This window comes from Triplophysa rosa, linkage group LG16 (genome assembly GCF_024868665.1).
Source record: "Triplophysa rosa linkage group LG16, Trosa_1v2, whole genome shotgun sequence".
NCBI lineage: Eukaryota > Metazoa > Chordata > Actinopteri > Cypriniformes > Nemacheilidae > Triplophysa > Triplophysa rosa.
In genome coordinates this window covers 9,717,446-9,730,101 of record NC_079905.1, presented here as the reverse complement: position 1 = coordinate 9,730,101, position 12,656 = coordinate 9,717,446, and the positions used below count along the sequence as shown (strand labels likewise).

The following is a 12,656-nucleotide window of genomic DNA, read 5'->3' as shown; positions in this document are numbered from 1 at the left end:
CTTCTTGGGCCCCAAGCGTGCATGGGCCCCTGGGCCAGTGCCCATAATGCCCAATGGATAATCCGGCCCTGGCTGGACTTCACAACAAAACCTCTACAGATGATCCAGAATGCAGCAGCAATAGTGGTCTTCAATGAATTGAAGAGAGCACACGTCACCCCTCCCGTCATTAAGTTACATTGGCTCCCTGTAGTCGCTCGCATCAAATTCAAGACTCTGCTCCTGGTCTACAAGACCACCACCGGTTTGGCACCTCCTTATCTTCACTCACTAATGCAGACTTATGTACCCGCCAGATCCTTACGCTCTGCAAATGAACACATCTTGTGGTGCCATCCCATAAAGGTAAAAAATCACTCTCACGAACCTTCTCTGGATCGGTTCCACATTTATGGAATGATCTGCCCGCTGCTACAAGATCAGCAGATTCTGTGGCCATCTTTAAGAATCGTCTGAAACGCATCTGTTACGTCAGCACCTGACCGATCATTTCTGACTTCTATATCTTTTCTACTCTATCTATATAAAAAAACTTAGCTCTGTACACTGTAGTAGGCTTTGTGAGACATGTTTTATTGCACTTATGCTTTTTGTTGTCCTAATGCTGATCCAATTGCTTCCATTGTTTGGATAAAAGCATCTGCTAAATGAATAAATGTAAATGTAAATGTAGTCCTGTGTCAGCCACCGTAGTGCTTCCAAAGGGAGCGGGGAGGGGTGGAGTGAGCCGTTGGTTGAAATTCACAACCTCACTGCTAGATGCCGCTAAATTTCACACACTGGACCTTTAAGAGAATAGATAGTGGACCAAGTAATTGAATCATTTGTAGGAATCAAAGTGAAATATGTTACTTATTATATTATAAAAGTTTTTGAATGCTATTAAATTAGTTAAATATGCTGTGAATTACTGTATGTAAAGGGATAGATGCAGATTAATCCCAATCTATCCCAAAGTTACAATGGTTACACTAGACACAAAATGCTGCTAGAAAAATTAGACACTTACTGTTTTTTCAAACAAAAATTGGGCATGACCTCAGAAAAAGGATACATACACTTTTTAAATTAATTTTAAGAGGAGTCTGTGCCCTACTGATGACAGGCTTGAAATGCCCCTGCTAAGAGCCCTGACAAGAGTCCTCAGTACTGCTCTTGAAGCTAGATGGACACACGACAAAATTGTCCAATAAACGGTCTAAACACATTCCATCTCCTCTGAGGCCTGTACTTGATGAATTCATCTCTTGAAGCACCTCTAAACGTTAATCAATGACGTCGGTTTCATCTCTTTTTGAATTGGCCTTTCGATATTGTCATGACCTCAGTGGACTAACAGCTCTGTCAACTCTCTGATATTTATTTAAAATATATATTAGGGACACACAAAGGTGTTTCTTTTTTCAATCATTTTTCTTTACACATACAGTATATTGTTAACCATCTTTGAAACAGCAGTATTGACATTGATCTAGATATGTAAGTTAAAAGGATAGTTAAAAGGATAGTTCTCACAAAAAGATCTAGCATTTATTCACTCTCAAAAAAGAGTCTTTTATTCTTTTTCTTGTGGAACACAAAATAATATATTTTGAGATATTTTTTATGTCTTAGTGGTTTTGTGTCAATACAATAGAAGTCAAAAGTGGGCCAATTTTGTTTGGTTACCAACAATCTGTGAAATATCTTTGTGTTCTGTAGAAGAAAGAAAGTCATACAGGTTTGAAATGACATGAGGGTGAGTAAATGATGAAAGTATTTTTTGGTTGAACTATCCCTTTAAGGCTGTATGGTCACCCACAGTAAACACAAACACGAACCACAACAAATTCCTTTCTGGAGATTCATGCATATCTTTACCAAAATACACTGCTGCTGCAAACATAATATATATATGTATAACTAGCGTAAACCATATATGGTGATTCCACAGATAAATACAATATTCACAACAACATTTCTTCAAGAGAAATTTTGCTAAGGCAGTTTTGAATAACATTAGGTAACATTCCAGAACCTGAAGCACAGAGGATATGTTACACAAGCATGGCGCCAGACAAGCTTTTAGCTCAGGTTGTTGCTCTGACTCTGAGCTGTAATTAATTAGAGATCCTTGTCAACAAATTTTTAAATGCTTGTGCTGTTATGCATGTTTACTTTAAAGTAGGCACTGTTTTTATTACCCTGTTCCAGACAGGCAAATAGCTCACATTTTCGCAGTGCCTTAGACACTGCCATTTGGTTGTTCCGATTCAAATATTAACTGTACTTAAGTTTAGGGTCACTCATTCATTCCTTATTCATATTTTATTTGTTACATTTTAGAATAATAGTAAACTCAGCAAAATTATGGAAACACAAACCTAACAATTACTATGGAAATTGTGTTGTTACAAAACCATAACAAACTGTTGTATTCTGTTTATTCACCCTTGTGTGGTTCAAAACCTGTATATGACATTTTCTTCTGTGAAACACAAAAGAATATATTTTGAGTTGTGATATTGCCATGGCTGATATATCGGACGGTATTTGGACATTTTTAATTATCGGCATCAGCCAATATATTTTTACAAATGGATCATTTCTGTTTGGCCACCATACAGAACATTAGCTACTAAGATGTAAAGCAGGCATTTTTCAGTTAGTAATGTAATATGACCACAGTAAAATGGGTCGTGTATGGTGGATGAGATACAAAAATTGTATGGTAAGTATCAATAATATATTTAAATTCCTATATTTTATTAAGCCATGTTTAGCTGCCCACAATTGATATAATGTCATGTGTGGACCTCTTCATGTGTTCAAGTCTGTTACTAACATAATACACAATAATTGTTCATTTAGTTTCACCAATTTTCTCTATGTCTCTCATTTACTAATTTAATTGCATTTGTGTTATATCGGCCAATCGGCCACAGTGCTTTATTAATATCGGTATCGACATTGCCCATTAAAAAACCCATATCAGTCGATCACTAATTTTGAGAAATGTCTCTGTGATTTTGTGTCCATACAATGGAAGTCAACGGGGTCCAGTGTTGTTTGGTTATACCAACATTATTCAAAATATCTTCTTTTGTGTGCTGCAGAAGAAAGAAAGTCATACAGATTTGGAATAACATGAGGGTGAATAAATGATGAAAGATTTTAATATTAAATGAACTATCCCTTTAAAGTAGTTCTCATCTAATCTGGGCTCTTATTGGCCACTTTTTCTTTATTTAGTCCCAGTCATCCATTTCAATATATTTTTATCCACATAACTAATTTCAAACAGATATTTGCATTCAGATCAAAAGACTATGAAAACATTTTCGTCAAGTGACCCTAAACTTTTGTATGGTGATGTACTCTTACTTAAATCTCCTTTTAAAATGTCCAGACAGTGATAGTTCATTATTAAATGATGTCATAATTTACTCACCCTCCTGTCATTTCAAACCTGTGTGACTAACTTTCCTTTGCAGAACAGAAAGGAAGATATTTTGAAGAATTTTGGTAACCAAACAATGGTGGTACCCATTCACTTCTATTGTACTGACAAAACAAATTCAGTCAATTCAGGTGAACTATCCCTTTAAAACCACAATGTCAAACTGAGACAGTTGCTTATATGTTCAATATACAGTACATTCTGATTTTAGGTGGATTAAAGTATCAATTCAGCAAACATCAAACTTAGATTCTAAATACTATGACACCATAGCATCATAAAAGAGGTCTAGACACAGATTTCAAGTCTCAGCAAAAGTCTACCTCTAAGTTCAGAAAGTCAAGCAGGCACATCAGTCTATGCCTGAAGTAATGTTGGTTTAGTCACTATAGCTCATGGAGATTTCTTAGCGTTATGCTTGTCCACTGTGCTGGTCAGCACTTCCGAGATCTGACTCTGCTTCCCCACTCGCTCCACCTCTTCTTGCAGAGAGTCTGTCCAGTGATTTTGAAGAAGAATTCGGATTTCTCCTGCACAAGCAGCCGGCTATGTCCGCACGAAATGAGGGTGTGAAGAAACCGTAGATGACCGGGTCGCAGCATGTGTTGAGGTTGCCGAAGACAAAGAGGGCGTGATGGACGTATTCCGGCATCACCTGTAGCATGCGAGGCTGGAACCAGTACCAGATGCCGAGCAGGTAATACGGCGTCCAGCACACCACAAACGATGCCACGATAATGATGGTCATCTTCAGGGTCTTCATGCGAGCCTTTGGGATCATATCGGTTCCGCTGCGTCTCAGACAAGGTTCACCACCTAGAAAGGAAAATGAAGGTTGGGGTGAAATTAGAGAAATGCTTCACCAATGATGGGTGCTAGATCAGAACAAAGCAAAAGTCATTTACCCTTTCCTTTACGAGGCATCTGGCGGTTTATTTCCACTAGAATTCGAGTGTAGCAGAAGCTCATGACAAGCAGGGGAAATACATACAGGGTGACAAAGTGGAACATGTTGTAGACTGTTTCCTGCCAGCGCTGCTGAAAGCTTCCGTGTGTTACACACTGAACAAAGTCAACTCCTTTGGCTTTAATTGCTCTGAAGATAAACAGCTGAAATGATAAAAATAAAGCCAGGGTTGATATTGAGAGACATGATGCTTCTATCATTTTGTCGCTTTAACAATACCCCACAAACCCACAATATTTCATTCTGTTGTCCTTGTTCTGCTTGAATCAAATACAGTGGCGTCTGTAAGTCCAAGTCCAGTAGAAGAAAGCTTCCCATTTTTCAATTTAAACTATTTTTTGATGGCAAATGATTTTAGCAATGTAACAAATTGAGTGTAAAGGTAAAAAAATGAACATCAAGCTGTCTTAGTATTATAAAGGGATAGTTCACCCAAAAATGAAAATTCTGTTACAATTTACTCACCCTCATCTATCTTTCTTTCTTTCTTCTGCACAAAATACTGTTTGAAGAATGTTGGTAACCAAACAACAGCTGTACCTGTCGACTTGCATTGGTTTTGTGTCCGTACAATAGAAGTGAATGGGTTCCGCCGTTGTTTGGTTACCAACATTCTACAAAATATCTTGTGTGTTCTACCGAAGAAAGAAAGTCATACAGATTTGAAGTGACAAGATGGTGAGTAATTGATGACGGAATTTTCATTGTTGGGTGAACTGTTCCTTTAAAGCGACAACAAGCAACTTTTTGACCTTAAAATAATGTCTCTAAAATTATTTTAGTGGTAGGTCAACTTTTAACTGGACGAATTTTACTGCCGTTGCTACCTGAGCAGCCTCCTATCGGCTGAAATTGCACTTGTAACTTTGGTGTTCGGGCCGGTACAAGCCCCGCCTATCCCCTGCTTTACGGCATACATCACGTTTTACTCGTAGCCTGGGAGAAGTTAGCCAACAGCAGAGCTAACAGAGCTAACAGTAAGACGAAACGAACCAAAACATCACCATGGCAGAGCCAGCCAAAAAACCAAAGAGGGTTTTGTCAGAGGAAGCAAAGAAAAAAAAGCGAGAGAATGATCGGACACGAGGCCGGTCACGAATCAATATCGGATGGGCTTACACTTGGTGACGCGAGCAGCAAGAGGCAACAGGTTGCAAAACGGATGGAGATCCAAGCGGTCCTGCTCCTGGATTTGTAAGTGTTATTTGTACATTTTTTGTTACTGTCCTGTACTTTTGAACGTATTTGTTATTAGTCTGTGTCATTGGCGCACCACCGGTTCACACTTTATAACCGTAAGGTAGCTGAGAGATAATATATGGTTGCCGGTGTCGATAGCTAGCATGTTGCCGTGTCTCGTAATGAATGTGTGTAGTGCTTGTAAATGAAGACTAAAAAAACAGAATAAACGTGTTGTGGTAAAAAGTAGCAGATTCTTTAGTTCAGACCAGTAAACCACGTAAATGTTGAACAGTTCAGTCGTTGAGTAGGCTAATGTTGTTGTTATTTATATATACACATGCTATGCGCTGTTTTCATAGCATATCTGGGTCCGCCGGGTCCGTCGGCTTTGTAAACAAACTCACGTGTATTGAGCTGCCAGCGGGAAATCTTTGCGATAGTTTTTATGACACTGCATACAGACAATTCCGCTTATCAACCACGTGGGGCAACAGTGAGCAAAAGTTGCTCGTTGTCGCTTTAAGTATAGTATACACTTCAGTTAATCTAACCTTTATCACCACATGACATTTCTTTTAGTTTTGTTTTCAAGACTTTATTTATTCTTCTTTTTTTTTCAATTAATTATTCTACACCGTTAATCAGGTGCCACATACTTAACAGAGAAAAGCCCCACAATTTTTCACCAGGGAGGGGGATTTGCGCATATTAAATAGGAGAGTGTGGGTGGTTATGAGGGAAGTATGGATGTAATGATAACCACAATACACCACCCACACACACAAACGTCTGCAGTTACATCTCTTTCCCATTATCCATGGCTGACTAGCTGACCTTGTCTCAGACAGGCTCCTCTATCTCCCTTAATGATTTCACAAGCCATGGTTGCTTCCACAGGCTGCTAAAAATGACAACTTCTGCCTTACTACATTTAAGTATGGGGCTAGAAACCTTTCAGAGGAAAGGATGGAAGGGCAGGATCACACGGAAGAGATTCAGTCGGGCGTTTTAAAGGTTGGGAATAATGCCCTGAGCCTATATCTTGACAAATAGAATCTATAATCAATGCAGTAAAGGCTTACTGAAGAGTCACTGATCCAGGGTGAGTTATTGCACCGCTTCAAGCTATGGATAATTACTTCAAGGAAACGCTTAGATGGCTATCAGGAAATATTTAATTATACCAGATTCAAAGCAGTATTGCCCTAAAAACACAGTGGTATGTGCCATTTTAATTTCACTTTGAGACAAAACACATTTTTAGCACATATTTTTGTGGAATCACCCTTGATGTCTGCATATTAAGCTATGTTAGCAGAATGTAGTTTCACATCAAAAATCACTTCCAAACATTATCATCCATCTATAATCTTTAGAGGCAGTTTTGTGCTGGCTCGTAACAAGATGACATGACAACTCTCATTAAATTGACATCTTGTTCACCCTCATACCTGCGGAGAAGCAAACACTATGCTGAGAATCCAGGCAGCCAGTAGCATCCTCCTGTTCCTGCGGCCGGCATCTAGAGCCTCCAGCGGGTGCAAAATGGCGTGATGCCTATCCAGACTGACCACCACCAAGATGAAGGATGAAGAATGCATGGCAAAGAGCTTCAGAAAGCAAAGCAGCTTGCACATGACGTTGCCGGCATACCACTGCACCGTGATATTCCAAATAGCATCGAGGGGCATAACCACAAAGGTCATGACCAGGTCGGCAGAAGCTAGACTGGCGATGAGAGGTCTCAGATGCGAGGCCAGGTGGCGTCCTCGTCCCCTGATAACACTGATCAGTACAGAGAGGTTGCTGATCGCTGCGAAGAAGAAGAGCACAAGGGTGGCCACCACTCGGAAGCGAGCGGCCACGGTGAATGTGGGCGCTTCCCAGTCTGGAGGGAACCGAGGGTTGGGGATGACAGAGGTGTTTTCCCAAATGCTTGTGGGATTGATGGATAGGAGAGACACGTTTTCTGACATCCTGTGAATGAAACGCATGGTGTTAATGTACTTGATGTAAAACAAGTTTACATTTGATTAACTTCTAAAAGTTTTATTATACAATGTATAAATGACTGTACATTCGTACAGTTACAGTAGGATTGCAGATTACATTTACATTTATTTATTTAGTAGGAGCTTTTATCCAAAGGGACCTACAGATTCTTGGCATCTGTTCATGCACATCACGTAATAATCTCTGTAAATTTCAAAGAATGTCCAGGCGTGACTATGCTGTGCACATCTTTAAGAAACCCCAATTACCAACAGGCCAAATTCCACTGTCACATTAGTCACTCTTCTGACAGTAAACCCCATTGCCCCTTCTTCATGCACTGTAAAATCCTGTGCATTTATAGTGTCCATCTGCTATCTCATCTTTGAGATACAGGGGGCTCTTGCCAGGGGCTTTTTTCCACAAGATAGGGATCCATCTTGGTTAAGTGGCAAGGAGATAGATTGCACCTCTGTGGTTCTTCAAAGGTCTATATATAGACCTTTTGAGAATGATCAGCGGGCTGTGCTCAGGTTCTAAGATGAGATAGGAATAAATAAAGTTGCACTTCAAATGTAGAGGACAGATGTTCCATCTTTCTTGTTTATCGTCTTTGTTAATGAATTAGAATGTTTACAAACAGATTTAAATAAAGTTGAGCTCTGAGTGAAATAATTTATTGAGTCATTTTGTGACTTAAATTGGACGTACTGTATTGATGTATAGTTTATAGTCTTAATAATAACATCATTGTGGCCTGATAACAAATAATGTTTTAGTCGTTCAGGGTTGCTGCTAAAGCTTTAGTTTACATATCAATGGCCTATTAGGTTAACAAATCCATGCCAACTCTGCAATTGTCTGTGAATATTTCATTTGTGCAATATCTCATCTGTGCAATATTTTGAGACATCCAGTTAGAATCTATACGGAATGTGCAATATTCATGGAAATGTGTTGATCTGCATTACCTGTGCAATATCTTTGTATGTCTAATCTTCTATATCTATTGTTTCTGCACTTTGAGTACGCACTCAATTTCATTGTACATTCACTTGTTACGGTGACAATAAAGAATAAAGAAATGGCTGTTTTACTCAGGATGTCCCAGTGGAAGGATCTTTTGTATAGCCATAGTCCAGGTAAACAGCATGGGGGGACAGTAGACACAGCTACTGCATAAACCTCTCTTGTATTTGCACTTCCCTGTTCAGTCTGTGCAGTGTTTCAGTCTTGTTGTTCAGCTCTGACATGAATGATATCCACCCAAAAGTAACAGATGTATTAACTAGGAGAGCAGTTGTTTTTGTAGGTTTTTTGCATGTTGAGAAATCAATATGCATATTAAAATCAGTGCAGAAGGAAATGCGTTTTGTTGAAATAAATTAACCATATGAGTCTTATCTCTGATTTATTACCATGATTTATCTCTACTCTTAATTTGAGTGACTATTACAGCATGCAGACCTTGAGAAAGATGCATCTCTTTTACATTGCTGCCTTCCTGTTTCTCTAATAGACTGTCTGAGTGATGGCGGTGTACCATCCCTCTGGAATTATGGCATCTTAGCACTCCCGTCTCCTAATGTAGATAAACATTATGCAAATATATGCAAGGAAGAGTGTTAATGTGGTAGCCATCATAACTCTTTGGAATGTACCACAAGTGATTGTTATGAATGTGATAATACAATGAAAGATCTGTTAAAAAGACTAGAATGTTTTTCGTTTTTTATTTCTCTTTTTATTTCACTCACCCAATCATTCTTTCGAACAGAATGTGCACTTTTCCTTTAGCCTTAATGACTTATTAATGATGTTGCACTGCACTGATCTGCATCTCTCCTGTAGAATTTAGTTTAGTGGAAACGTTCGCTTTAACTGTTAGAAAAAAAGTGTATGTCATTGTATTGTAATCTCTGAAACTGTGACTAAATTTTATTTATATTCTTGATAAAAAGGACTTGTTACAGACTTGAGATAGAAGTGTTAGGGAGTGTTAACAATTAATGGTGTTTAAATAGGCTGACGTATCCCACAGTGGCCACATAGAAAACCAATGCAAGTTCTGACCCATGAAAAGAAAAAGAAATTTAAAAAATGAAAATAAAACAGGCCTTTTCTTTATTCTACACTCCTGGTTGCATTTGTTTCACATTTTGTTTGATATGAATTATTTTGGTAATCTTTAGAAGCTCATAAAAACTGATACACACGTAGGATTACCTAAAAAGTCCACTGCACCTTTTGGTTTGGTCTGTTCATAGCAATGTAAAACAGATGTGTATGGTGCTGAAATACGTTTTGGCAGTGTTTTAAAACTCAGTAAGTTGCTGACTTACATCATATGCTATACTGTACACTCTGAAAAAAAATATAGCACCTCAGTCATCCCAAAGAACCGCTGAAGAACCACTGAAGCACCTAAATATGGTTCTATATAGCACTAAAAGTGGTTCCCCTATATGATTACGAGCCAAGAACCACTTTTTGTGCTATATAGGACTGTTTTTTACACCGGACGAAACCGACGCGACACGACAAAAGACATTAGAAACGCATTAGAACCCATTATAATTTTACATTTTGTCCACACTGGATGCGGCGCGACGCGACAAACCCATTAGAACAAGCAGGTTGTTGCGCCTGTCGCGTCCGGTGTAGACGGTGTATATACAATACACACTCAAACAGAATTTCTGCTCATCAATTTTTGGAAATCAATTTCGATCTCAAAACGCATTAAAAGAGCTGCACGCGCCGTTGCTGTCAATGTATGCAGTTTGCTATGTTCTGACACAAAGACCTTTGACTTTTCTTTAATAAGGTTTCATGCACATTTTTCAATGAGCTCACAGTAAGCTAATTATCATAAAAGTACTCAATGGCCATTGCACACATCATTTAACTGTCATGTATTGACTTACCTGTGTGCTGGAATGTTTACTATGTGCAGATTAATCCATGAGCACAATTTTGTCGCAAATTTTGCCTCAGTGTAATTTACATATAAGACATGGTGCTGCAGCAGAGGATAAAATGTTGTGTATTCAACAGTCCGCTATCAAATCATCAGGATACGTTCTGCGAAAATAAACGGGTAAATCCACGGTGAGTCTTGTCCCAAACGCGGAGCTTTATCGCTTCCATCCCTGTATGAGCTTGACAGCACCGTGGACTGTTCTGTTACAGTTTGCCGCAGTCAACGGTAATTCACTCAGCGGTGTGGTAACGATGCCCTCCTGGGAAAAAGTTTGATAGTTTGAAGCTTTGGGATTGTTGAGCTGTTTAAAAGAAACTAAAATAACTGTTTAGTCGCACTTATTGCAAAAATCAGAAATGATACGGAGATGTCCAGGTGCTGAAGAGTATCCAATGCCTGTATCGTCTACAGCACACTGTCTCTACCACCCACCCACCAGCCCTTCACCTTCAACCAGACTGCCTTCAACTGCATACAATCCAGCAGCACAGTGATGGAACCTCAGCGTCACCCTGAAAATTCACGTGAACGCTGAGGGTGTCTAACAGACTTAATTTAAAGGTTAAGGGTGATGTTCGATAGGCTATTGAAAAATCCATATGTTGGTATGCCGTGCATCAATTAACCATTAAGTCAATTGAATGTCTATAAAGTGAATGTCTAGTTGTGATTCGGGCCAAAATAACTAAAAATCACACAAATAAATAATCTGAAAGAGCATGGCTTTCAAACAGTTATTCATAGCAACGTTAATTGGATTCTCTGATAAACAACTGTTTGGTTTAACTGAACAGGTTATGTTTTTTTCTAGAGTTAAGTGTTATGAAACGAGCCAATTTTGTAAGTCATTTGCGTTAACCCTCCTCTTGTATTACATACGTAATTAAGACATTTAAATGTAACAGCCCTTTTAATTTGCCCCCCGCAGACATTTTAATTGCAAACAAAGGGTTGATGAACATATTCCATTTGCAGTTTGATCTCCATTGTCACATCTCTTCAAGGTTAACTGGGTTTGGGATTAAGCGTCGCGCGGTTGATGACCACAGCTCATTCTTTATGCTCCGGTGATCAAATCAAACCAATAATAAAGAATGAATTCTTTAAAGAAAATGAATGTAAGGGTTGTTTAATTTGTCGGTTTTCTTGCGGCTATGATACAGAGTTCGTATTAATTTTGCTCGTATTGGCAACACAGTGGTTTAAGGTTTCACAAGCCATTTAGCAATCGCTGATATACAAACCGACATGCATAACGTGCTTTCTCGTGACGTGTAGACTACTATGCCCAAGCAGCAACTGGGTAATCCGAAAGTTATTTGTGTCATGTCAACTGGTTTATTTTATTATTTTATTATTAGGACACCAACGTGTACGACTTAGGCTACTGTTAGGAAATAGAAAATCATTAAACAATCAGCTCATGTATGCTATTTATAGTTGCAAATATTTAATTTACCACAATGCAGCAGATTTTCTTAGACTTCTTTAAAATGGGATATTTATAGATTCATTACGTAGCACCCAGTGTCACCCTTGTGGCTGCATTGCCCTCTGCTGGTAAAATGTGGTTATATCTGAAAAGAAAAGTTTTCTTATTAAACCTAAAGGAGTCTCTTAACATGATGAATTGCTAATTTTTTTCTCACTGGTGTATAGCTTTGGATAAAAGCATCTGCTAAATCCCCAAATGTAAATGTAATTTAACAGTGTCAGGCAACAAGCAGTGTCTTCTAAATTGAATGTGTCACTCCTCATCTTGTGAGTGCTCAAATGTTTTACTGTCATAATATTCAATGACACAGAGGAGTTACTCTGTTTTTAAACAAATGTACACATCTGTGGGTAAAGGGAATCTTTTCTACTGCTATGGTTATGATATTCGTTTCATTTTAAAATCTGTAGACAATATCACATATGGGGTTTCGAAATAAGTTGTTTTATTCATGATCAAAACTCAATTATATTGTCTTCATGATCAAAACTCAATTGTATTGTCTAGAACACAATGACCTCTTTATATAATCAATCTATTCACCTTGTTTGCTATCCAGCCAAGTGTGTGCTGCAGTCTTCTTAGCTGACAGATTGCA

The 12,656-nt window shown here is 38.5% G+C and overlaps 1 protein-coding gene across 2 annotated transcripts; it reads right to left on the bottom strand.

The window, feature by feature from the left end:
- Positions 1-1,592: 1,592 nt before the first annotated feature.
- gnrhr1 (gonadotropin releasing hormone receptor 1) lies at positions 1,593-10,977 on the bottom strand. 2 transcript variants are annotated; one of them, XM_057354760.1, is made up of 4 exons: positions 10,508-10,977; positions 7,040-7,565; positions 4,345-4,549; positions 1,593-4,255 (listed from the first exon to the last, which is right to left on the bottom strand). In XM_057354760.1, the coding sequence occupies exons 2-4, from the start codon at positions 7,562-7,564 to the stop codon at positions 3,852-3,854; spliced, it is 1,134 nt and encodes a 377-aa protein (XP_057210743.1). In that variant the 5' UTR covers position 7,565; positions 10,508-10,977; the 3' UTR covers positions 1,593-3,851. The 2 variants fall into 2 exon arrangements, with proteins under 2 accessions (XP_057210743.1, XP_057210742.1); XM_057354759.1 differs by lacking the exon at positions 10,508-10,977 and having other exon boundaries at positions 7,040-7,604.
- Positions 10,978-12,656: the final 1,679 nt, after the last annotated feature.